Here is a 24495-nt window from a genome sequence, read left to right as displayed (position 1 = left end):
TGTCCAACCCTTCCAGTCAGAGGACAGGGAGTGGGGATGGCTCGACAGCCCGTCACTGTGGAGCCACAGGAAGCTGAGACCGGGGCCCTCCTGTGGTCACCGTGTGGGTTCCTCTGACATACTCAGCCTGCCTGCCCCCAACCTGTCAGCCACCCAAAACCACCGAGACAACCGCTTCCAGGCGCTTTACACCCACTCCTGTCTCAGCCGTGGACAGCCGCCTCCTTCCGCGTCTTTAGCCACGGTGTGATTCTGGCAACTCAGTGTCCTCACATTTGGGCCCTGTCCCTTTCCCAGAACATCTGTCAGTCACAGATCCTGGGGCTCATGGTCATCATGGTGAGCACCCCCCACCCCCAACTTCTGCATGTCCGCCCATGGTCACACAGCTCCCTCCTGCAGGGCCTGCAGCAGCCTCCCCTGGGCCCTGCCGCCCTCTAACCACCCGCACCGGAACCGTCCAGGGTGACTGTTCATACAGAGCCTGAGCCCCACCCCAGCCTCCTGGCCCAGACTCTCAGGGGTGAACACAAACGTGAGTCACACCAAGGTGCCATGGACGTGCCCCACTAGTGCTCCGTGGCATGAATGTAACCTAAGATTGACTTTAAAACTCACAAGCAGAGAAGCAGCAGAGGCCCTGCTCTCATCCTCCTTGGGAGGCCACCTTGTCACTCGACACCTGGGAGGAGGCAGGGAACATGAAGGTGACTGTGGAACTTGCTGGAAAGGGGCTCTGGAGCTCAGTGGCTGGTCAGGCTGTTCTCAGAAGCAAACTCCGAGGGAGCGGCTGAGCCAGCTGCTTGCTAAGCTGCTGAAAGAAGGGCGTGAGTCTCCAAGGATATCGAGTCCTCCCCACTGGGGTCGTTAAAGCGTGGTAGGTGAGGAGGAGTGTGGAGACTCTGAGGAGGACCAGCCTCCACCGTTCCCGCCCTTGAGGAAGGCGGGTCAGGACCGTTTGGAGCCACAGCCCCTCCTCTCCGCCCAAGCCTGACCACCTGGACGGACGGGCTGCTTCCTGCGGCTCAGGTGGAGGCCACCTGCAGACAGCCGCCTCCAGCTCGGCCTCAGTCCCCACGTGGGGAGGAAAGCTGTTAATAACCGGCAGCAGACCCCTGGGCAGCTGGGGCTGCAGGCGAACCCATCGTGGGTCTGGCAGATTCTCACTCCCCAGCTGCCCAGCCACAGGGGACCCTCAAGAAGTCCTCCACCAGAAAATGCCACCACCTAAGGAGCCCCTCAGATGGGGGGAGGGAAAGCGAGGGGCTCAGGAGACACATGGAGCTGCCTGAAGGTGTCCAGGGCCTTTTCCCCGTGATGCCCGCCCCCAGCCCCGCCCCACAGAAGGCACTCCGGAGCCTCTAGATTCTCTAGGACTCCTGGTCTCCTCCACACCGAAGGCTGGGCTGGTCTAAAGCATCACCCGCTCGTGCCTTCCACCGTGGCCCTGGCACTGCGCTGCTGGAGGTGGCCCTGGCCCCAGCCCCACCCTGCTCCTCCAGCACAGACCTGAGTGTGAAATCCTGTTCTTGAGATCACTTCCTCTACTTCCCCACCTCACGTGACAGAGATAAAAGAAAAAGAAAGGTGGCCTTGACCGCTGGCTTTGAGGCCAAAGCCGTCCCCCTCCCCAGACCCTGGTGCCGCCTTCCCAGGACGAAGCCCCCAGCAGCTATTTTTGCCTCAAGGGCTACTTCCTCAGCAGTGGCTGCCCCCTCCAGGGCAGGAGGCCCGTCCGGAGTACGTTGGCAGATGCTGTGTGAACTGCTCTTCGGGCCACCTGCACTGGGGCTGGACTGGAGGATGTCTGACCAGGAGCCACAGGGAGACGGGGGAAAGGAGGGCGGGCTCCTGGTGCCAGAGGAGATGGGAGACACCCCATACGTCACATTAGCCTCTCTCTCTGGTGCATTTATTAGAACCTGTTGGCCTATCCAGGACCCTCCTCCTACTCCTGGAGCGCCCAGTAACTGGCCTTTCCATAGCACACAGCCTGGAGGCCTTACCTGGGCCAAAGCAGAGTCAGAAATGTTCCTTTCTGGCAGGGCCTCCTCCCCAGCCTGCAGATGTGAGCTCCAGTCTGAATGTAAACCCTCCCCAGGCTTCCAGCTCCACTGCAGCCCCGCCTGGCTCCAGCTCTGGGGCTTCCTTGAGCTGGGCTGGCCGTGGGTTGCTGTCTGCTGGCTGCACCGTCCACAGTGGGGGCCTGGGGCCAGCAGAGGCTGTGAGGTCAGAGGCGGCGGCTGGGCATGAGCGCCTCGCCCACTGCGCCGCCCCCCAGGAGCCTAGCTGCCGAAGTACTCCTGCTGGAACTTCTGGAAGTCTTCCTCGGTGAACACGGGGCCCTCGGCCTTCTTCTTCTTCTTCGTCTTGGCCACAGGCCGGTCACAGGCTTTTCGGCCCCGGTTCTGACGCACAATCTGGGGGTGTAGCAGAGTCAGGATCCCGGGTGGTAACTCCAGGCAGATGAGGGACTTCCTCTTGGAGCCGCACAGCCTGGCACAGCTGACCCAGTGCTGCCCTCCCACCTGGCCCTCACACCCTCCTGGGGGCAGGGCACATTGTCTCCATGTACAGAGGGGCAACATGAGGCCCACGAGGGTCACAGGGGACCAGGCCAGGTCCAGCCTCCCACCTTCCCTGCTCGGCTCTCAGCCCTCCCAGCACAGCAATGTGGTCCAGCTCTGAGAAGCCTGGTGGTGGCTCAACCTCCACGCTAAGTCTCAGGGCTCGGACCCTCATGGATCCCAGGAGCAGCCCCAGTTCCCAGCGCCGACAAACCTGCTGGGTGACGGACTCCGCCACGGCACTTCTGGCACTGGTCATAAACTTCAGGTTCACCCCCAGGTAGCCTCGACGCTCTCGCTTCTGGAACTCGGCTGTGGACAACAGGCAGGGTGGCATCATTTCGCTCCCTCCCTGGAAGGCTGCTGGGTCCCCTCCTCCACCTCCCTACTCCACCCGCACCCCGCGGCCCCGCCAAAGGCCCGTCATCCCGTCTCTGGATTACTGTGACAGCAGGGCTCCTGTCTGTCAAATCCACCCTCCACACAGATCCCGCTGAAAGCCCCCTCGGCTCCCAGGTGCTCAAGCGCCTTACTGGACAAATCCTTCTGAGTGCTGCCTGTGTGTCAGGCCCTGTGCTGGGTGTGGAGCACACAGCAGGAAATAGGCAGGCAAAGACAGGGAGCTTGGATTCCAGGGGGAGAGAGATGGTAGACAAGGTTAACCGTATGTTAGAGGGCAATACATTCTATGGAGAAAAACAGAACAGTACACAGAAATGGGGAACGCCGGCAGTAGACGGTTGCAATTCTAAGTAGGAGGGTCAGAGAAGTCCTCAGTAAAACGATGTTTGAGCAGACTCGAGGGAGAACACGGAGATCTGGGGGAAGAGCACTCTAGGTAGAGGAAATAGCCAGTGCAAAGGTCCTGAAGCAGAAGTGTGACTAACAAGTTTGAAGAACAGAAAGTGAGTGGGGAGGGGAGAGCAGTCGGGATTGAAGCTGACAGGGGCAGACCACCAGGCACTGTAGGAACTGGGGTTTCACTGACTCCGATGGGAGGCACTGGAGATCGCAGGGCAGAGGAGAGCCGGGGCCAACTTATGATTTTACAAGATTGCTTCGCCTGCTGTAGTGGGGGCGAGATTACTGGGTGGGGGGAGTGGGAGACGGGAGGCCAGGTAGGACGCTTTGCAATAATCCAGGCAAGAGATGATGTAGCTCAGACCAAGGTGGCATCCAGAGGTGTCGTCTAGACTGGCCACTCAGACTCAAGTTCCCTCACTCATTAGTTACGTAGCATCACAGGGCGGTGGGGCAAGGGCTGGGATGGATGGGGGCGACGTCTGGCATCCTATGCTCCTGCCTCACACCAACATCACTGATGCTCACGTGTGTCTCCCTTTCCTGCCTCCACGCTTTCGTTCAGGCTGTGTTTCCTTCTCAGAATTCACAGTTCTTTTAACAGATACTGGAACGCATTTTATGCCCCTGGCCCTGGGGACTCAAAGACATACTGGGAGCTCACCAACTCCTACCACATGTCAAAACACCCCACCATCCTGTCCACACCTGCCCCCCTCCTTAAGTGGCACCTCACCCCCAAGATGCTCTACTAGAAAAGGGGCTCCATTCTGGTATTTCCCTCCTCCTCCATCCTCACAGTCAACTCTCCCTCTCACTGCATCTTCCCCGGCACATTCTCTTGCTAACTCTGCACCGTGGCCTCTGCCCAGGCCACCACACCTCCCACCTGCACGGAGCAGGTAAGAGCAGGGTTCTGAGACACACTGCCTGGCTTCTACCTGCACCGGCGGGGCAGGTGCCTGTTTCTACATCTGTAAAATGGGGGTGATGACAGTACCGCCCTCGCGGGCATACTCTGAAGAGTTAAATGAGCGAACATTTGTACAGGGCCTGGAACAGCCCCGGGCACGCAGAGTGTCAACTGTCTGTTAAATGCTCCATCTCTGACCCTTGTTCGCTATGTCACCTGTACCGGCTTCTCTTTCAAATTTCCAAAGGCCACAACTTCTTTCCGACTCTGCATGGGTCGTCTCTCTGGAGTACCTGCCCCTGGCTCGCCCCTACAGGTCCTGCGGTCTGGGCTTCAACGTGGCGCCCTCAGAGAAGTCCGATGGGGCCCTTCACTCTCAGCCGTCTCAGAGCACCGGTCTACCTTCCCGGCCCCGTCGCGCTCAGCAACCACACGCTCATGTGGAAACTCCGACGCTCCTCCCCACTCCAGGAGGGCAGATGAGGATCAGGGTCGGCGTGTCTCCGCCACTCCCGTTCTCCCAGGCCCCACTCCGCGCCCGGCGCACGGAGGCGTTCCAGAAATGCCCGGGGCCGCTTCAGCCCGGCCTCCCGCGCCCCCTCCTCCAGGATGCCCACCACCCCGGGGCCGCACGCCCAGCTCCTCCCCGGGCTCACCCAGCGCGGACTTGGGCACCTTTCCCTTGGCTGAGTTCCGCAGTTTCTGGGCCTGGGTCGCCTTCGCCTTCCGGGACCGCTTGCCCGGAGGCCCAGTGGGCTTGGTCTGGCCGGGCGCGGCGCCGGGGGCTGCGGGGGAAGAGAGAGGACCGGGCCGGGGTCGGAGGGCGCTCGGGGCTCCCATCCCACCCGGGCTGAGGCCGGCCGCGATCGTCCCGCACCCTTGGGGCCCCGGCCCCCATCCCCGCCGCCCTCCCGGCTGCGCTGGGCGTCCCGGGCAGGCCTCCTCACCCTCGGGCGCCCCCAGAAGCTCCAGGCCCCGCCGCAGCAGGGCCGCCGACATGGCTGCGCTTAGCTCCGCCCACACGCCCAAGCTACTTCCGCCTTGGCCTCCCGCGTCGTCTCCGCGGAAACACTAGCCGGAACAGAAGGTTCCGGAGTGGGCGGGCGGAAGTGCCCACCTTCTTCAAGACGCATGCGTTAGGCTTTTCGGTCGGCTAATGTGAGGAAAAAGGGGCTGGATCTGGAGGCGGGGCAAACGCACAGAAGGACGCACTTGTTGTCCAATCCCAACCGCTAGCGGGCAAGGCCACGCCTTCTCCCGGAAGCCGTCCACTGCTGGCCCAGCCTGGTTGGTCCAGCCTCTCGGGACTGGCCGCTCCGTAGTGGGCGGGGCCGGGGGCGGGGCCGGGGGAGGGGCCGAGTGTTACCTTCCTCGCTTTTTACGAGCGAGGAAAATGTAGAGTCTGATCTCTTTTCGTATACTTCAACCAAAGCAACAGATCGAGTGCGGCAGGAGATCCAGCTGTTTTCCATTAAGCCAGACGTTAAAGACATTTGCAAAAATACAAAACAATGTCAATGGTTTCCCACTATTTTGTTTTTTCTTTTGGAAGATACAACTATTTTCATAAAAATGTGTTGTTTATGTTAACATGCAATGGGTTTGTTATTATTTTAAATGCATTAATAAATATTTTAAAAATTTCTCAGTTTTAGTTTCTAATGTAAATATCAATTAAATATTTACATGTACAAAACCCTTTGGGCTCCGGAATTTTTTAAAGAGTGTAAAGAGGTTCTTAGACCAAAAAGTTTGAGAGCTTCCGGCCCAGAAATGACCCTTCTTGTAGCGGGAGGAACACTGCCCTGTACACTGCCCCATCTGCAGCTCCTGGCCGCGTCCGTGGCACAGAGATGCTCAATAAATGAGCAGTGGGTGAGGAGGAAGCCCTGAGTCACCGAGCAAACAGGTTCTGGGGGCCTTTTCTATACCTGACTCTGTGAGTGTGACACGGAGATGACTCAGCTGGTCATTCCTGGAGGAACCTCACTGTCTCGCCTCAATCGGCTGCTCCAGGAGGGAGAGAAACACTTAAATAGATGCTAATAATAACAGACACTGTGTGAAGGCACTGTTGTAGATGTTTTGCATTTGTTAACTACTCTCCCCTCCCACCCCCCACACTCTGAGGCAGGAACCACTGTTTTCCCCATTTTACAGATGAGGAAACAGGCACAGAGAGGCCGAGGAACCTGCCCAGGTCACACAGGTGGTGTCAGAGCCGGGAATCAAGGCGGACAGCCTGCCCTGAGCGTTGGTGGGCTGCACTCCTGCACCATCCACCCAGGAGAGCAGTGCTGTGGCACTGAGTGGGGCCTGTCCAGCTGTGGGAGTCAGGAGGCTTCTGGAGGAGAAGAGGAGCTGACCACGTGGGAGGGGAGAGTCCTAGGCAGGAGGACCCCATAGTGAGGGCATGTCCCCTGGGACAGGAGTTACCCAGAGGATCCCTGAGGGCAGGATGGTCTAGTTGATGTCAGACTCCTCCAGCTTACCCCAAGAGCTGTGGGGGCCCCGGAGAGTTGTCAGACATGCTCTTTTTTCCTGCTTCTAAAATAGCCAGATTGTTTTCTTATTTCTTATGTTTATTGTTTATTGTCTGTCCCCGCACGTCCCACTGTAAGCTCCACAAGGGCGGAGATCTTTGTTTTGTTCATTGTTACATCTGTAGCACCTGGAACAGTGAGGGCTCGGCATATAGTAAGGGCTCCATAAATGCACGAATTAGATGGATGAACGGTTGAGTTTGGGACGCCTGTGAAGAGTGGGGCAGAGATGTCCAGGAGGTCGCCAGATGTGTGAGTCTGCCCCTCAGGAGGGCACAGGACCAAGCTCTACCGCCCCCCTCATTCCTCCCGAGCTGGGGTGGTCAGCACTGGGGCCCGGGAGTGGAGAACTCATCGTTTTCCGGTGTCCCAGCGAACAGGGGCTCCTGGGGCCGGTGGCTTCCTGCCGTGCCCCCAGCTCAGCCCTGCACTCAGCCGGACTCTGCAAGGGCCGGGCGGCCTCTTTGGCCACGAGGTGGCACCGCAGGACAGGGTTCTCGCGCCGCCGTCCAGGGTGGCTTGTCTCGGCAGGAGTGTGGGGTCGGGCTGCCCCTCGACCTCAGCTGGCCCTTTCCAGCCAGCACTGCGGGCCGGGCCGGCCACAGCTTCCTGCTGTCCCTGCCCTGCGACTTTCGAAGACCGGGCTAGACACCCCTCGTGGGCCTGGCCTGGAGGAGTGGGTGGGGAAACTGAGGCAGAGGCACCAGGCAGGGCTGCCCCCTGGGAGATGAGGTCTCCTTCCGGAAGGGTGTGCAAATGACAGCTGGACACTCACTGCTGGGGAGGCTGCAGGTGGCTGTATGACCTTAGCCAATGCCTTAACAGAGAGTGCCTCAGTTTCCTCATCTGTTAAATGGGGCTTTGTAGTAACGTCCTGATAAGGTGGCTGTGAGGCGGCAGGAGCTTGATCCAGAGAAGCACCCAGCACAAGGGCTGGGTGGGTCAGCGTCCACGACTGTTCAGGGCCCGTGGTACAGACACGGCCACTGCCACTCTGGGTGAACGAGGTGCCAGGCCTGTCCTGGAGCCCCGATGGCTCAGGCCCGGGAGGCAGCGCCCTCCTGCTCTGCCCCTCTCCCTAGGGAAGGGCGGTCAGCAAGCCTCACAGGTGGGTTCCTGTCCTGGTTGTAAGACGTGGGAAGAGCTGCCTTCCTGCTCTGAGCTGTTTCCTCGTGTGGATGTGCAGCCTGGGGCCCTGCCTGCCTGCAGCCCTTCCTGGGGGCCCTCGGTGCCTGCTAGCTGGGGCCCTGGGCCATACAGGAGCCACACCACAGTGAGGGTTCTGCCGTCCTAGTCCTGGTCGCCCGCATGCCTCATCCCTGTCTCCTTCCTGGCCTTCCTGGCCCCAGCTCAACCTCACTAGGCCTCAGGGGCACCCAGGGCTCAGAGGGAGGCAGGGTCTTCTGCAAGGTCCCACAGCATTTCAAGAGCAGAGTCAGGACTAGAACCCAGGTCTTGGAGTCCTGAGCAAGAATGCGCACGAGTATGTGCAAGTGTGGGTGTGAGTGTGCCTGGGGGGGTGTGTGTGGCCTTTTTGACTCGTGCGTTTGGGGAACACCTGGGATCTTGTCATTTTTGCTTTTCTCCACCTTTCTTTCTGGGTCTCTTTATCTCCTTATCCCCACCTCTGACTCTTGTCTTCCTGTGTTTCTGTCCTCTCTCTTTCCATCTCTTCCTCAGTCAGCCCCTGCCCCCTAAGCTCCTGGCCTCTCTCCACCTTCAAAGTGAAAACCCAAATGGAATTTCCAGTTGCCTTTTCCGACTGTGGGTTGCGAGTCTGCGTGTGTCCGCACCTCTCCCTTCTCTGCGCCCTGCTCTGCATTACTGCTCAGTCCTCTCTCCCTCTCTCCTGCTCACCTCTGACTCCGCCATCAGTGGCTTTGAAGTGCATTTATATGAAAGCTCAAGAGAAAATCCGTTTCTGCACCATCCGGTTCTAAATTGACTATTGATGGGGGAGTGGGCTCCTCTCACCCTCTCATCTCCTCTCCTCCAACCTGCTCAGGGTCTCTAGAGCTTTCTGTTCTAAAAGGTGATGCTGTGTTTCGTGTCTGTTTCCTTCTGACCACACTGTCACCAGGCAATCACTCCTCAGTTTCCTGGGCCAGCATCCTCCTGCATGGAGGAGGGGATTGTAAGGCGGTGGGAGATGGGAGATGGGAGATGGGCAGGCTGGGGGCATCCCCAGGGGTCTGGGGCTCACACAGAGGCTCTGGGTTCGACAGACTGGGCTTGCACAGCTGTGTGCCCAAAAGCAAGCCGCCTTCCTTCTCTGGGCCTGTTTCCTCCTCTGTGAACTGGGCTTTGAGAAATATTGTCCAGCCCTCCTCCCAAGGCTGGGGGGGGAGGGGTGCCCAGAGCCCCTGGCTCCTGGGTCCCAACGTCTAGAGGGAGCATGGGTTCTGTGCAGGTTCAAATTCTGGCTTTTTCATTCACTAGCTGTGTGACCTTGGGTAAGTCACGTAACCTCTCTTGCCTGATTTCCTCATCTGTGAGTTGATTATAATAATAGTCCCCACCTCCTAGGGTTGCCGTGAGGATTGACTGCAAAGCACTTGGAAAAGCACACTGTGCACAGAGTAAGCACTGAATGTTCGTAAATAAATGATTGCCATGTGGCCCAGCTGTGTGCCCGTGGGACCTGTGCCCACATCTGTGTGCGTGACCTGCCATGTATGTAGCCGCTGGAGCTCCATGCTCTTGTGATCAGCACACGGGGAGTTTGAGGCCACAGAGAATGATGCTCAAGAGCCTGGAGTCAGCAGGTGTACATTTAAATGAAGCCTTTGCCACTTACCAGCTGTGTGACCTGAGGAGGTTATATCACCTCTCTGAGCTTCGTGGAGGGTTTAGTGGGGGCTGGCAGTGTCTCCCTCACAGGTCTGTTGGAAGGTGCAATGAGAGGTTGCATGGAATGTGCTGAGCACTTGGCCTGGCCCTTAATCATATATTCACTCAACAGACATCTGCTGGGCACACACTAGGAGACAGGCTGCATGCAGGAAAGCAGATTTGAGTGAACGAGGGCCTCTGTCTGGGCCTGGTGGTGCTTACACATTTGTGTTACACTCTCAGCAAGTGTGAGCCTCTGCTGCCCCCTGACGGCCTGTGTTTGTGACCCCAGGGTTTGCGGGGTTAAGGGTGGTCCCCACAAATAGGCCTCAGGAAGGACCATCTGGGAGGGCCAGGCAGAGAAGGGTGGCTTCTTTTCAACAGTTTGAAAAGATAAAATTGTTGGCAGGACTGATTTAAGAACTTAGTAAAGACACAGGAAGAAGCTGCTGGAAATTCTTCCTGGGGATCTGGGGTCGGACGATGACTCTGGGTGGGCGTCAAAGGTGGAGTCCTTTTAATGACTCAACCCTGACCAGCCAAAGACCCAGCTCTGCCACTGAGTCGCTGTGTGCACATCCCTTCCTTCTAGGGCCTCAGTTCCCTCTGGGGCAGGACGGGAGGGGTCCCCCGGCTCCGCCAGGCCCCCAAGGCCACTGAGATGTCCAGAGGTTACAGGGAGAAAGAGGGGAGCTTGGAAGACTCGGGGAGGACTTGGGCGCCCTCAGCAAGCCAACGCCCCTCCCCACTGCCACCCTGTACGGAGACCTCCTGGTAGGAAGGGCGTTAGGGGGTCCTTAGGCAGAGTGGATGGAGCCCAGACTCTGGGCACTTGGCCTCACTGTGAGACCTTGAACGAGTCCCTTCTTTGCTCAGGGCCTCAGAGTCCCCATCTTGGCAGTGGGGACAGACACTAGGAGTTTGGTGGTAGAGAAAGTGTCACAGGAGGGCTCTGGGAGGGGAGGGGGCTTCTGGCTCCCAGGGGGCGGGGGAGGGTTCTGTCCCTTCCAACCTCAGCTTTTTAATTCTAATTACATCTCCATTAAAATGCAAATTTCCAACAAATGCCTGGAATAGAGGCCCTGTTGTCAAGGCAACTGGAGTCTGGGGGTGGGGAGGGGGAGCCTGTCTGCATCTCCTGATCCTCCCAGACCAAGCTGGGGCCTGCCTGGAAGCTCCCCTCCTCCCCCTCTCAGAGCTCTGGGCATCTCACCCACAGCTTGGGGGTCTCCTGCCCCAACGCTGGGTCTTCAGGGGAAGGGAGCTGCGTAACCTTGTGGAAGTCATTTCCCCTTCTTGGCCTCAGTTTCCCCATCTTTGAAACAGGGATAATGTCATAGGCCTCTCTTGCAGGGTCGTCCTGGGGATCCAGTGAATTAATATATAGGACATCAGGGAATGGGGTCTGCACTCCAGATGCATTTCCGGGATGCCTAATGAAGCCATGTCTTGAACCCCTCCCTGTATGGGGTCAACACGTCTCTAGCCCCACCAAGTTCTAACCTCTGCTCTGACTCTGGACAAGGAGCCAAAAGACGGCGCGGGAGGGACCTTCAAGTCTTGTGCAGGCTCAATTCTTCAGGCTGAAGGTTCCCTTACACTAATCCTGAAGCCATTTGACTTTATGCTGTTCTTCCTTGCAAGGGGGATATGGATGTCTAAAAAGTGGAGGCAGGATGATCTTTCTGCCCCCAGTGGATCTGAAAACAAGGGAGGATAAAGAGAAGAAACTTTACGAAGGGAAAAGAGCTGGCAAAAGAAGCAGGAAGGGATGAATATATAGAGGAAGATGTTTCCCTTTTTATCTCTGCTGCTAGGAAGCTCAGATTGACTAGTATTACTATATTACAGTAATAAATGTAATTTGTTACGTTATTGTATTTCATTACTATGTTATTCAACTATAATAAATGTTCATTTCAACTTTCTAGAACATCCACCTCACTCCTGTTCCCTAAATGATTTCTGATCTTTTATTTTACTTTTTAAGAAATCCTTTTTAGAAACAGCTGAGAGTATAAATTATAAATTAACAATTATGACAGAGAGAGGAAGAATGAGCATAGGCTGCTCTGTGCAAACCTTTCAGCCCCTAAACTTCTGAACGACTGTGGCCTGAGGCTAAGTGCTGAGAGGGAGGGCTGGGGTTGGTGGGGTGACTGATGATTGAGTTTGAGTTCTTAATGCTAAGCTGGTGAGAGTGCATCTCAGCAGGAACAAGGGTGGGGCTTTCTGGGCTGCTCTTGAACGCGCTGGTTATAGAACCAGAGGGGGGCTCAGTTCCCAGAAGAGGCCTGGGAATGTGCATTCGCCCCGTGACGACCCGCGACAGGACAGTGCGTGGCGCTCACACCACCTCCCCACCTCTGCTGCAGCTTCCTTTGCAGGAGCCACGTTCTGGCCGTGGGATGTGGTGGAGGGGATGACGCCACCCTGGGCCCAGCCTGGAAAGCATCTTGAAAGCATCCCCCGCAATCTCCAGCCCGTTTTCCTTGCTACTGTGACCTTGGTACAGTGTGTCGTGGACCACAGGGGGCTGTCCAGTTGGATGTGACACATACAAGCAATAAACTATTGTGTTAAAACTCTGAGATTTCGGGGTGTGTTACCGCAGCAGCACAGCCAGTCATATCCTGACTAATACACCTCTCATTTTCCCTCCTGACAGTCCCCCAGGAGCCCCCAGGGGGTCAGGCTGCGGCTCTGGGATGACCTGTGTCACGCAAGGAGCATGCGCAGAGGCAGAACAAGGAGGAGTGCAGAGGACCAAGAAGCCTGGGCCTCGGCCCCTCTGCCTCCCTGGCCAGGAGCTGGGGCTTGAGGCCTGTGGGTGTGCTGAGCCTTCGGCCATGCCCCTGGAGCTTCCTCAGCCACAGAGGAGGAAACCTCAGGGTCCTGAGATGGCTCAGAGGCGGCACTTAGAGAGGAACAAGGGTCAGAGGCTGTCGCTTTCATCCGGCCCTGCAGGCCCTTGCTGGCAGCCCAGGAGAGCCAGCCCCCTTTGGGCCTCCTTTGCCAACCCGGGCAAAGAGAAGGCGTGAAATGTCTGAATCTCTCAGAGCACAGTGGTGGCGCTGAGGGTGCAGAGGACAGGGCTGGGTGGGTGGTGGAGATGTCCCTGGACCCGAGAGCTCCTAACTGGGTACACCCTGGGAGGCTGCATCCGCGTGAGGAGCCCTGGACCACGAGTCAGATGCAGCCAGAGGGGAATGCCAGATCTCCGAGGGCAAAGCAGAGTTAGGAACTGTACCACCAGCTCCACCAAAGACCCAAGAGGGGCCGGTTCACTCCCTCCCCCGCAGCTGGCCCAGCCCAGCCAGTGCTCCTGGAGTCTCTGCTCCGTGCTGCCCCGTGCTTTGGAGACAGAGAAGAATTGCTCTGTCCCCAACACTCTCGAGAGTCTGGGGTGGGGGAGATAGGCGACAGGCCCTTGACTTGGGGTGATGAGGGCGGGCAGGCAGGAGGCAGAGAGGAGGGGAGGGAGGAGGGCCCCTGCTGGAGGCCTCGCTACCCTGAGGGCAGGACAGACTACGCGTGTGCAGAGCCCAGCACAAAGGAAAGATGTGCCGCCTCTCGCTCCAAAATCTTTAAGCTGGTCAGAGCAGAGCATTAAACCAAGCAGGAGGCCCTTCTGAGCCCGGAGGGGTGGAGGGTGGGGGCCCTGGGTGACCGCACATGTCAATCCCCAGCCACCTCTCCCTGCCTGAGGGCATGGGGGGCCGGGAAGGGTTTTCAGCTTGAGCATTTTCTGAGCCATCCCCATCGCACCCAGTCTACACGGTGGCCTCCAGCACAGAAGACAGGCGGCCTGGTGCAGATCCCGCCTGAGACCAGGGGCCGAGACCTACCTGCCTGTGCCTCAGTTTCCTCATCTGCAAAATGAAAAGAATAACACTTCACATTTTCTGACTACCATATATTTCCTTCTTCTTTTTCGTTGTCTTTCTTTTCAATCACAATGTAAGGACCACAGGGCTTCTTGTATCTTGTTCTTGCCTGTAGCCCCAGAACCTTGAATGGTGCCTGGCACATAGTGGGTGGATGACTGATGTTTGTTGAATGAACAAATGAGTGCGAAGCCATTTTTTAGGTAAAAAATATGTATTGAGCACCTACTATGTGCCAGGGACCATTTGGGAATTCAGAGTGAGTGAGGTTTGAGGCAGGAGGAGAGGAGTAGAGTGACAGTGAGGATGAGAGATGGCAAAACTGGGAGCGGTGGGTGGGGTGCAGATCGTGTCCACAGATGCAAGGACAGGGAGATGGACTGGCGGGAAGGGTCGGCTGGGAGGAGGCAGCCTTCATTCGTGTGTGGCTGTAACCTGTCACGGGGAGCTCACTCCCTAGCGGGCTGCCTGTTCCCTGGAAGGCTGGCCTGCAGACTTGGGAAGTTCTCCCTGGAGCTGGGGTCAAGTCAGCCCCGGCCACCCAGTGTCTGCGACCTCCTGCACTTGAGGTTATGGCCCTGCAATTGCCCAGAGGGGAGGCAAAGCCTGGTCTGTGAACAGTGCACCTTGCAGCCTCACTCCAGCAGGCAGTCCTGGGGCGGCCTCCCCTTGCTGGGGTCCTGACATGGTGGATACCGGCAGGAGATGTCCCCAGAGGGTCCCCTGAGACTCCTCTCTTGAGAAACGGGTACAAGGAGGGCTGGTGAGCCCAGCGGCCCTTGGCTAAGCCGCCCGAGCCTGCATGGCTTCTGTGAGTGCTCAGCCCTCTCCCTGGGCCCCCACGGTCACATCTCCACAGCCTCCTGGGTGTGTCCGTCTGCTCCCACGTGTCCCACAGACCTCTCAGCCTCAACTTGTCCCAAATGGGACTTGCTCTCCTCCCCCAAATCTGCTCTTCCTCCCCTCCCCCCCCCAGTCTCACCCCAACCAGAAACCGAGGTGCCACTCTCCCTTTCTCGTTGACCCCACAAGAGAGGAGTTACCTGTCGTGACCATTCAATCTTCCAAATCACCCTCAGACTCTCCCCACCCCTCCACCCCCAGCCCAAGTCGTCAGCCCCTCCGGACCTGCCTCCTGCCTCCGGACTGCACCCAGGCTTGCTCACTTCAGATGCCTCCCCGGGGCAGGGGTAGCTGGGAGGCCCCGTTGGGGTGGGCAGCTTTTGCCTGTCCAGCGGCAGCCCATGTGGCCTTCGGGGCTTCTGCTGTATCATCTGCCTGCCTCTGGGTTGGCAACACCCTCCTCCCTCCATACAAACCATTTGTACCCGGGGCCCCATGCTTCAGCTTTAGCACAGACCAGCTCACAAGACCCCTGGGTCCTGGGGGCAGGAGGCTGGTCTGTGTCCCTCCCCCAGGTCTGGCCCCAGAATTGCCCCCTCTCCTGCCTCTGCCTTCCCTTTTGTCTGCCAGATGACCTCCTCCTGTGTCCCCTCAGGCCTGGTTGCCAGCTCTATCCCCTCCCCACCTTCCCTGTTACTCCCTGGGGGGAGGGAGCAGAGCAAGTGGTGAAAGGCAAGACTCTGTGAGGTTCAAATCCTGGCTCCACCATTTGTGGGCTGTGTGACCTCAGGCAAATTACTTAAACTCTCTGTGCCTTAGTTTCCTTAACATAAATTGTGCTTAACAATAACATCAGCCCTGTAGTTTGTTGTGGGAACTAAATGACCACGCTCTAAGTGCTTTATGAATGTAGCTCTCACGTTTTTGGTGCCCCACCATTTATGGAGTACTTGCCCACTTCACGTCTGGTTCTCACACTTAATCTGTGACACAGGTGTCAGACCCATTTGACAAAGGTGGAAACTGAGGTCCTCATCTACTGAATGCAATAGAGAGGCTGGGATTTGGGGGTCAGACCCGGGAGTGTGTTCAAGCTCGGTCATTTCCTGTACATCCTTGAGGGAGGCCCTACCCTTTCGGAGCCTGCTTCCTGATCTTTCGAATCAGGATGATAAGCTTTACTTTGCAGGATCCTGAGAACCCACCACTTCCTCGCTGTGTGGCCTGTAGCTAGGCTACTTACCACCCAGTGCTTCAGTCTCCTCATCTATAAAACGGGGCTGATAATGCCAGCACCCCTCTCATAGGGCTGTGGTGAAGGTTGAGTTAATATGTGAAAGTGCTTAGGATAGTGTCTTCACAAATGAAAACTGTATAAGTGTTTGCTATTGTTAGATTATTAATATTATTATTTGTTGATGAAATTTACACATATGCACAAGATTTCCCAAACACCTGCAGGGGGCTCATCCCTGGAGGGTCAGCATCCTTGGAGAAGACATCCCCTGGGATTCCTTGTCAGAGATGGGGTGTGTGTGTTCCGAGACCCCTGGGGAGGTGGGGCTTGTGGGCAGGGCTTCAAGGTGGAAAGAGCACCTTCAAGTCCTGGTTATGCCTCTTACCTGCCATGTGGCCTTGGGCAAGTCACTTTCTCTCCTTTGAGCCTCACTTTCCTCTTTTGCGAAACGCAGATGGTAACTCTGTGAGGTTAAAGTTGAGTCGGAGTTAGATAAAGTGCCTTATAAGACCAGACCCTTGAGAACTGATCACAATGCTTATGATGCTCCAGGACACGGAATCCACAACCGATTCCTTGCTGCACCCATGAGCACTGTGTCTTTGAAAATGCCAGGCGGGGGGCTTTGCCCTCTGCCCCTTGCTTCCTTTCCCAGCTGCCTTCCCGACCCTCTACCCAGCACCCTGCTTGTCCCACAGCCCAAGTCCGATGGAGGGATTCCCTGTGGAGAAAGTAGGGGGCACACGAAGTCCCAGAGGAAAATGGGACCCTGGCCTCTCCGTCTCCCTTCTCTGAACCAGGAAAGGAAACCCTCCCACCCTCTGGGAACGAATGAGCATTTCCTCAGACTCCAGCTCAAAGCTCCTGGGAGACCTAAATGAATTAAAGATGGAATTAAATTAGGAATCGCTCATTATTCAAAGGCTGGGATCCTTGGGCAGGTGGGGTGGTGGAGGAGTGGGGAGGGGCCATCTTTCTGCCAGGGCCCACAGATTCTCTCCTGAGGAGGGTGTGTGTGGCCAAATCCGGACCCAGGGGCCCAGGAAAAAGAGCAGACCCCCTCCCCACCTGCCCTCACTCAGAAGGACTCCCCTCACAGTCCCGGGCAGCTTCGGGATGCCCAGGATCTCGCTGGACAATCTTGCACAAGGCCCTTCTTTTCTCAGCCTCGGTTTTCTCATCTGTAGATGAGATGAAGCTGGAGGCAAGAGTCTATTAAACTGTCTTTAAGATTTATCTAAGAACCTGGAGACTCCTCCCTTTGAACATTTGCAATGCCCTCCTTGCTCAAGGAGTAAATTTTCACCTCTCCCCTTCAATCCTAGGATATTTAGCCAAGCATTTCTTTGGCTCAGCTCACTCACATAGAAGGAAAAGAAACTAAGTGAAAGGGTATGACAGGCCCTGTGCTAGCTGCTGGGGATACTGAGATGAGTGTGGTACCCGCTGCCCTGCAGTGTCCAGTGGGGGAGACAGAGGAGCTGGGCCTAGAAGGAGAAAGAGGGGGAAGGAAGGCACTCCAGGTAAGGGAACTGGCATGTGCAAAAGCCTGGAGGCAGGAGACAGTGCAGGGATGGGGCAGTGTAACTGGAGCATTGGGGGGCAGGTGTGCGCAGGGAATGAGGCCCCTGAGCCTGGGATGTGACGGGAAAGGGAGGGTTAGCACCCTTCTACGTTCCCAGAGGAAAACAAAATTTTCCAAAGTGTCAGAAATGTGATGGAGCTGTCAGGAGTACATGAAACAGCCACGGACCCTGGGAAACGGAAGTCACGGCTCTGTTTGTTCTGTGACAGTGTGAAAACTCACAACCTCTCATCAGGATGGGTAATAAAAACACAGGAAAACTAGAAGTGCTTTGGCTCATCTCTGCTGAGGACGTTACGCCCAGCCTGCCCCGTGTCCGCGCTCCAGCCTGGCTTCGTTTGTGCGTGTCAACACTCACTCAGCTCTCAGACATCTGGATCTGCCTCGGTTCCTCCATTCGTCAGCCATCTTTGCTTGTGGCGGTCTTCTTGGTCACTGTGGTTATTTGAAAACCATGCCAAAGAAGAAATTGCGCTGTCTCCCTGAAAATCTCTGGCTGGGCCACCTCCCTCACACTCCCTGTCCTTTGTCTTCTTTTTCGCCTTCCTTCCTCTTGCCACCTCTTCCCTCAGCCCTACTGACCTGCTGGGAGAGGTCTGGGTGGGAATGGACGCTGTCCAGGCCGGGGAGAGGCGCTGAGCAGGTTCAGCACCACGGACAGCGACACGTCCCAGGCGAGACGGGAGGCGGCCCCGCGGGCGGCTTGGGTGGTCGACCCAGGAGGTCGGCATGCAGGGTAGGTCGGGGGGGCTGATGATGTAGAAGGAGCTCCCTGTGGGTCCAGAGATGATTTTGCCAATGGAATTCTTTCTCTCCTTTGTTCCCAAGATCACACACACAAATTCCATTTCTTCCTTGCTCTGCAGGTCTTGGCTAGTGCTCTCTCTGACCCGGGGCTCTACTGTCCCTTCTCCAGCCCCAGCCTGCCTACCCTGGGCACTTAGTCCCACTGCCCCAGGCCCTCACCTCCGTCTCCTGGGGGCCTTTCTGGCCTGGCAGTCACGGGAGGCTCTGGTGTGGCTCATCTACTTGCATGCTGTGTGACCTTGGGCAAGCATCACCTTCCCCGCGCCCCACCCAACCACCTGGCATCAGGAAGGGGTGGTTGGACCATGTTATTTCTGAGCTTGGAGCCAACTCCCATGGTCAGCTCCTGGCAGCCAATACCCTAGTGGGGAGAGCTGCAGGCAAGGGCAGACGTGTGCTGTCGGCTGCGGGAGGGCGCAGGCATGGCCCTGTGGGCTTGGGAGAGGGAGAGGCAGGCAGGGGCATCGTGTGTGTTTGTGTGTGTGTTGGGGAGGGGAGGCGAGGGTGGGGGGAAGAACGCAGAGGAGCTGCTGGACCAGAACAGAAGAACCCCTTCGCCGTATATTTAGCTCATCGAGGTATATAAACAGAAACCTGGAGCAGACTCAGCGCTCCCCCCGACGCGTGAGTCATCAGTGCTTCTGCAGCTAAAGTTAGGCTCCAGTCACAGGCTGCCCCTCCCCTCTTCCCTTCCTCAGTCTCTGTCCCCTCACTACCTCCTTATCTCCTTATCTTTTTCTCCCCATCTTTCCCCTCTCCTCTCCTATCTTTCTCCCTAAATCTCTCTCCTCTTAGATGCTCTAAACTCACTCCCTCCCTGACCTGACCAGCCCCTCCCTCTCCCCTTTGATTTTTTCTGCCTTCCTTCTCTTTCCTTTCCCGCCTTCTCTTTCCTTTCCCTCCGTCTCCCTAACTCTCAATACGTCTTCCTCCCTCCCTGAGTGCATTTGGGAAAGCGTATATTTGCACTTGCACCTGTATTTGTGTGAACTTAATAATAATATCGTGCGTGTGTCTGTGTGTACTTGAGACGGAGTGTGAATGTATCCGTGAATGTGTGTCTTGGTGTGAGGGTGTATTTAATAGAAATGATCTCTGTTTGGATGTATGTGTGAGGGTGTCTGTGGTGTTTGTGGGTCTGTGTGTGTACACACACGACTGCGAGGGGTGTGTGTCAGTATCTCTGTGTTTCTTCTCCTTTGTGGGGAGGGCAACTCTGTGCCCCGGAAGTAAATGCTCTGGGTTAAGCAGTGAAGAACCCCTCTTCCAGGTTTTTCTGGAGGTTTGCGGTGCAGAGGGATCCCCAGGCCTCTGCAGATTGGGAGCAGGGTGGCCGCAGGCTCCAGGCTATTTAGAGAGTGGACCCAGACTTGGCTTTTGAGTCCTGCCACTTTCTGCTGTGTGACCTTGGGCCAGTCTCTTGGCCTCTCTGATCCTTGCTTCTGCATCTGCCAGAGGAATGAAGATGATCCTGCTCATCTGGCCAAGTCGAGGGCACTGGGCGAGGGAATTCCTGGATGTGGAGGTACAGGTGGACAGTGGTGAGGCCTTGCTGGTAACTGGGACACCCGAGGTCTGTCACGTGTGTGCTTTTCTGCCTCAGTGGCTTGGCTCATGCTGCTTCCCCATCTGTGTATTTATAATTTATACCAACATTCAAACAGCATTGGAGGCCAGACCCCCCAAGTGGAAGTGTTCCCCCACCTTAATCCGTGGATGGCCACCCCACCTTCAAGGCACATCTTGAAAGCTGCTCTCTGCAGGAAGCCCCCCCAAATCTCTGTTGAGGGTGTGCACCTGCCTTCTCCCTCCCTGTGGGCTTCTCTAACACCCCCACCGCAGTCTGTGTCTCTGCCCTCCATGAAGGGATTCCTGGAAAGGTTTTACGAAAGGGAACCTGTGTCTGTGTGTGAACATGTGTCCGCCCTGGGGATGGCGGCGTAAGAGAGTGCAAGATGAGAGACGGGGCGGGAGGGGCTGAGATAGGGGCTGAGAGGCTGGTGGGGCAGTCGGAGCCCCAGGCTCTGCCCACCCAGAAGGAGAGGTGTCTGGGCCCTCAGGGGGTAGGTGGGCCCAGCTGTCAGGGCCATTTGCATCACGGCTCAAGGAGCCTGCAGAGCAAGCCTCAGTCCTCTGGCTCTAGAGTGGGCGGAGACTGAGGAACAGCACCCCTCCCAGCCACTTCTCTACACAGCGGCCAGGGTGATCTGTAGGATCTGAATCAGACCACATCCCTGACCACTGAAAATGACCCCGCCACCCTCACTCTCCACCGCCTCCCCTGCTTAGTTTTTCTCTACATGCTGATCATCAGCTGATGTACTATATATTTTACTCATTTATCCTACATATTTTCTGACTCACCCACTACAATATAAGCTCCATGAAGACAAGGACCCCATTTTGTTCACTGCTGGAACCCCAGGGCCTAGAACTGTGCCTGGCACACAGTCAGGGCTCAGGGAGGAGCTGCGAAGAGACAAAGCTGTCCCATCATGCTCTTCTGTGTGATAATCATTCACTCACTCATGCGTTCACTCAGCAAACCTCTGGCCCCTGCTCAATATCCAGCGCTGCTCTCCTCTGCAGGGCTCCCAGTGTGGCAGGGGCAGGACAGACAGGTGGACCATCAAGACAGGGAAGGAGTGGAGTGAGGGACCCCTGACTCAGCCTGGAGGGATCCTGGAGCTCGGCTTGAGGCTGCAAGGTACTCTCCAGGAGAAGACGTCTGATTACGGCCTTTTCTCCCCCCAATCCGCCTCCCCAAGACCACGGCCAAACAGAGGGCAAGGCTGGCGGTTGTTCTCCAAAACCCGGAGTCGGCACAGGCAGGGAGCTGGCCCCAGGGCTGGGGCACTGGGCTCCATGATCCACTCTGGGAAGTTGAGGAGCTGCCCACCTTGCCTCTGGGCAAAGCCAGCCTGCTCCCTAAAATGCCCATCCTGAGTCACCAGGGGTCAGAAGGCCACACAGCAGGGGCCCGGGCCAGCCTGTCCAGTGTCCCCCCACCCCCCTCCCCAACCATCTCTCCTTGATGGCGACATTGACGGAGGCTTCCTGGAGGCCTGGCTGCCGGGGCGCCAGCCTCTGTCCAGCCGAGGATAAAAGGAAGAGGGCCGCTCTATTATTCTTTCTCTGAGCAGCGGGAGCGGCAGAGAGAAGAAAGGAGTGAGGCTAGAGTGCACGTGCGTGCGTGAGAGACTCACACACCGGAGCGGGAAGACAGGAGAGCGAGCCGCACACACCAAGCTGGGAGCTACGGGGACGCAGAGAGGTAGAGGTGGAGAGAGACAGAGGGGGATGCAGGAAGAAAGATGGAGAAAGTCAGAGAAAGGAGAAGACACAGAAACCACCAAGGAGGAAGGGAGATGGGCACAAGGAACAGGAAAAAGGACAAAGACACCCAGAGATGGAGAGACAGAGGCAGAGAGAAGAAAGCAGAGGGCAGAGGGTGCCCCCCAACTGTGTTGGTTTCTCTCCCTTCCTCCCTTCCCTCTCCCCTCTGACTCCATCACGCCTGAGCTGGTCTCTCCTCATCTCTGCCGCCACCTCTCTCTTCCCATGTCCTTCTTTATCTCATACTTTCCCCTCTCTCTGATCCGACGTCTCTCCCTCACTGTGCCTGTCTCTCCCCCATCACACAGCTTCTGCCTTCCCAGGCTGGGGAGGTTCTGGGAGCCAGGCTGGGAGGGGCCCTGGGGGCTCTGCTGGGGGAGACATCAGGTACTACCACCCTCCCCCACCCATGCCCGGGGAAGGACCAGAAACCCAGGCCCTCCCTGCTCTTCCCCTCCCCCCCTCCCTCCTTAAGTTTCCAAGTCCTGTTTCTCTGACTCTTCAACATCCCTGGAGTCTGCCTCCATCTGTCCCGCCAGCAATACAGCCTAGGCTGGTCCAGGCCGCCCGCCTCATCTCGCCCTCCCACTGGCCCTCACACGGCAGACAGACAGGTCCTCTACAACAAACCTGACCTTCGCTCCCCACCTCCGCCTCCGTGGCCTGGCGTTCAAAGCCGTGGTCCAGCTGCACGGGACTTCCACTGTTCCCACAACAAGCTTTGCTCTTTCACACTCTCAGGCCTTTGCTTCTGCTGTCACCCGACCCGGGATGCCGTTCCTCCAATGCCCTGCCGGGAAAGCTCCCACCGGTCCCCGGCCCACCTTCCCTCCAAGTTTTCACACGGTCAGTGTGTGTGTGAAGGCTTCTTTGTCTGTCCCCCGCCAGAAAAGACGGTTTCCTCTTGGGCGCCCCCACTTGTCTTCCTCTGCGCTTAACCCGGGTTGTCTAAACATGCCTGTCTCCCCGCTGGGCTGGGTTTCATTCATCTCTGTATATCCGACACATGGCACATAGTAGGTGGTCAATAAAGGTCACCCCCTGGAGTGAGCATTGGCAAGTCACATCACCTCTCCTGACCTCAACTTCCTCATCAGTAAAATGGAGCTGGAAGTGACTGCTCAGAGGGCTGGCATTCAAGAAACACACTGAGCAAATATCTAGCACTTACTGCATGCCGGGTCGTGCGTGCTGGATGTTGTGAGGTGCAAAGGGCATGAGGCACCAATGGTCAAGCACCCATCAGATGTGAGAGGGGCTGGGGGGTGGTGTGGGCAGTGCCCCTGGAGGTTCTCTTCCCTGACATTCACGCTGGGAAGACCCACTGCCGCCCCCTCTCCCCCTTGCCAGTTGCAGACTGTTGGGGCATCAAGTGGCCTTTTCAGCTGCGCTCAGACTGGATTCTTCAAGCCCCGTCTGGGAAGCTTCTAGGGCATCCACAGCCTCTTTCAGCTGAGAGTCAGGAGCCTCCCCCCGGCAGGAACTTGGGGCTCCTGAGCTCTGTCTCTGTCTCCCTCTGCCATCTCCAGCCTCCTTCCTGGGCCGTGGGAGAGGCTCTCTCTGGCTCTCTGGCTCACTCACTCTAGCATGGAATCCTGTTTCTGCCACTCATTAGCTGTGTGACCCTGGGCAATTTCCTTAATTTCTCTGGGTTCTGCTTCTCCCATCTGTAACACGAGCTTCGTGATACGGCTCACCTAGGACTGTTGCCGGGTTAAGTGGACTAATGGAGCAAAGGGCTACCTGTCCGCCGGGAGGGGCTCCCTGCTCCCTAGCAGGTGAGACGTCGCGCCCCCACCCTTCCTGTCTGGGTGGGTTCCTGTGGCCACAGCCACCCTGGTGGGATGCCAGTGTCCTCCTGGGTCCCTCTAGCTCTGACCTTTGCTTCCGCCAGCTTAGTCCAGTTGGGGGATGGACTGGCTGGCCTGCCAGGGCTGGTCTCATCCATGTCAGCTCTGAGGGGGAGTTCATTTCCTTTTGTGACAAGCCCACACGGAAAAACTCACTCGCACGGGTCTCTGTGTGTCTCGCTGACTTTCCTGGGTGCTTGGTGGGGGGGAAGTTGGCACGGCAGCCATGCAAAGACTCCCACGGAGTCCCCCACCCTCTCTGGCGGTCTCTCCCCAGGGAGCCCCTCCCCGTGACCCCGACTCCTCCATCTCGCAGTCTTTCTCTCCTCTCCCTTCATTCTCCACTCTTTTCTCTCTGAAACTTCTGCTTCTTCTCCCACGACCCTCCAGCCTGGGCTCTGGGCCACCCTGGCCTCTCTGAACCCATCGAGGGCCTGCCCCATTGCAGGGAGGGCGCCCACGCTCCCTCTGCGTCTGACTCCAAATCCCCCGCCTGCTTCACCCATCACCATTTCTGGACTTTTCCATTTCAGAATGTTCTCCAGCCCTGGCACAGGCCTGGTACCCAGTAGATGCTTAATAAAATCTTTGGGGATGTTGAAGCTCATGCTCTGTCATTGGCTTCTCCTGCCCCTAGCTCCTATCACGGTGGCCGTGCTCAGGGCTCGGTTCTGAGGTGTTCAGTGTGCTTCTTGGGGCTGAGGGTGGCTCTCCATGCCCCATGGGAATGTGCTCCTATGGGATACAGGCCTGTGAGAGGGTGTCTCAGGCCAGGCCCCTTCCCACTCTAGTAGGGGGGTCACTCTGCCAGTTTGCAATCCTGGAAAACTTGACTCAGTGTTTTTGAATCTTAGAGTCCAGAATCTTAGTTAAGAGCACAAACTCTGGAACCAGGTCCCCAGAATTCAAACACCAGCTCTGCCATTAATTAGCTGTGTGACTTTGAGTATGTTACTTAACTTCTCTGTGCCAATGGCTTCTCATCTGTAAAACGGTAGCAATGATTTACACGATTGTGCAAAGGATTAAATGCATTAATATTTATCAAGGGCTGAGACCAGGGCCTGGCGCAGATAAGTGCTCTGTAAGTGCTGGAGAAATAAATCAGCGTGGATTTTGAGGATGCTGGAAGCTTTGTCTCCGCTCTTAGGACCTTCGGGTCTGTAAGGGACCTCCTCTCATGTCTGGGGCAGGAATCCGACCCCAGCTTCCTTCAGTCCCAGCTTGCTTATCCCCATTGATAGATGCTCCCCAGCCTTCCAGGTACTACAATTGCTAGCAAGTTCTCCTGGGA

General features: G+C 57.0%; 1 protein-coding gene across 1 annotated transcript; it reads right to left on the bottom strand.

Annotated features, from left to right (window-relative positions):
* Window positions 1-1885: 1885 nt before the first annotated feature.
* On the bottom strand, window positions 1886-5502 carry RPS19BP1 (ribosomal protein S19 binding protein 1). Its single transcript, XM_014858940.3, has 4 exons — window positions 5229-5502; window positions 4938-5066; window positions 2782-2879; window positions 1886-2420 (listed from the first exon to the last, which is right to left on the bottom strand). Exons 1-4 carry the CDS (start codon window positions 5278-5280, stop codon window positions 2286-2288), a joined length of 414 nt encoding a protein of 137 aa, XP_014714426.1. The 5' UTR covers window positions 5281-5502; the 3' UTR covers window positions 1886-2285.
* Between the last annotated feature and the right edge of the window lie 18993 nt (window positions 5503-24495).

The sequence above is a fragment of the Equus asinus genome, chromosome 4 (genome assembly GCF_041296235.1).
Source record: "Equus asinus isolate D_3611 breed Donkey chromosome 4, EquAss-T2T_v2, whole genome shotgun sequence".
Lineage (NCBI taxonomy): Eukaryota > Metazoa > Chordata > Mammalia > Perissodactyla > Equidae > Equus > Equus asinus.
The sequence above is the reverse complement of the archived record's forward strand: the minus strand, read 5'-3'. Positions and strand labels throughout refer to the sequence as shown.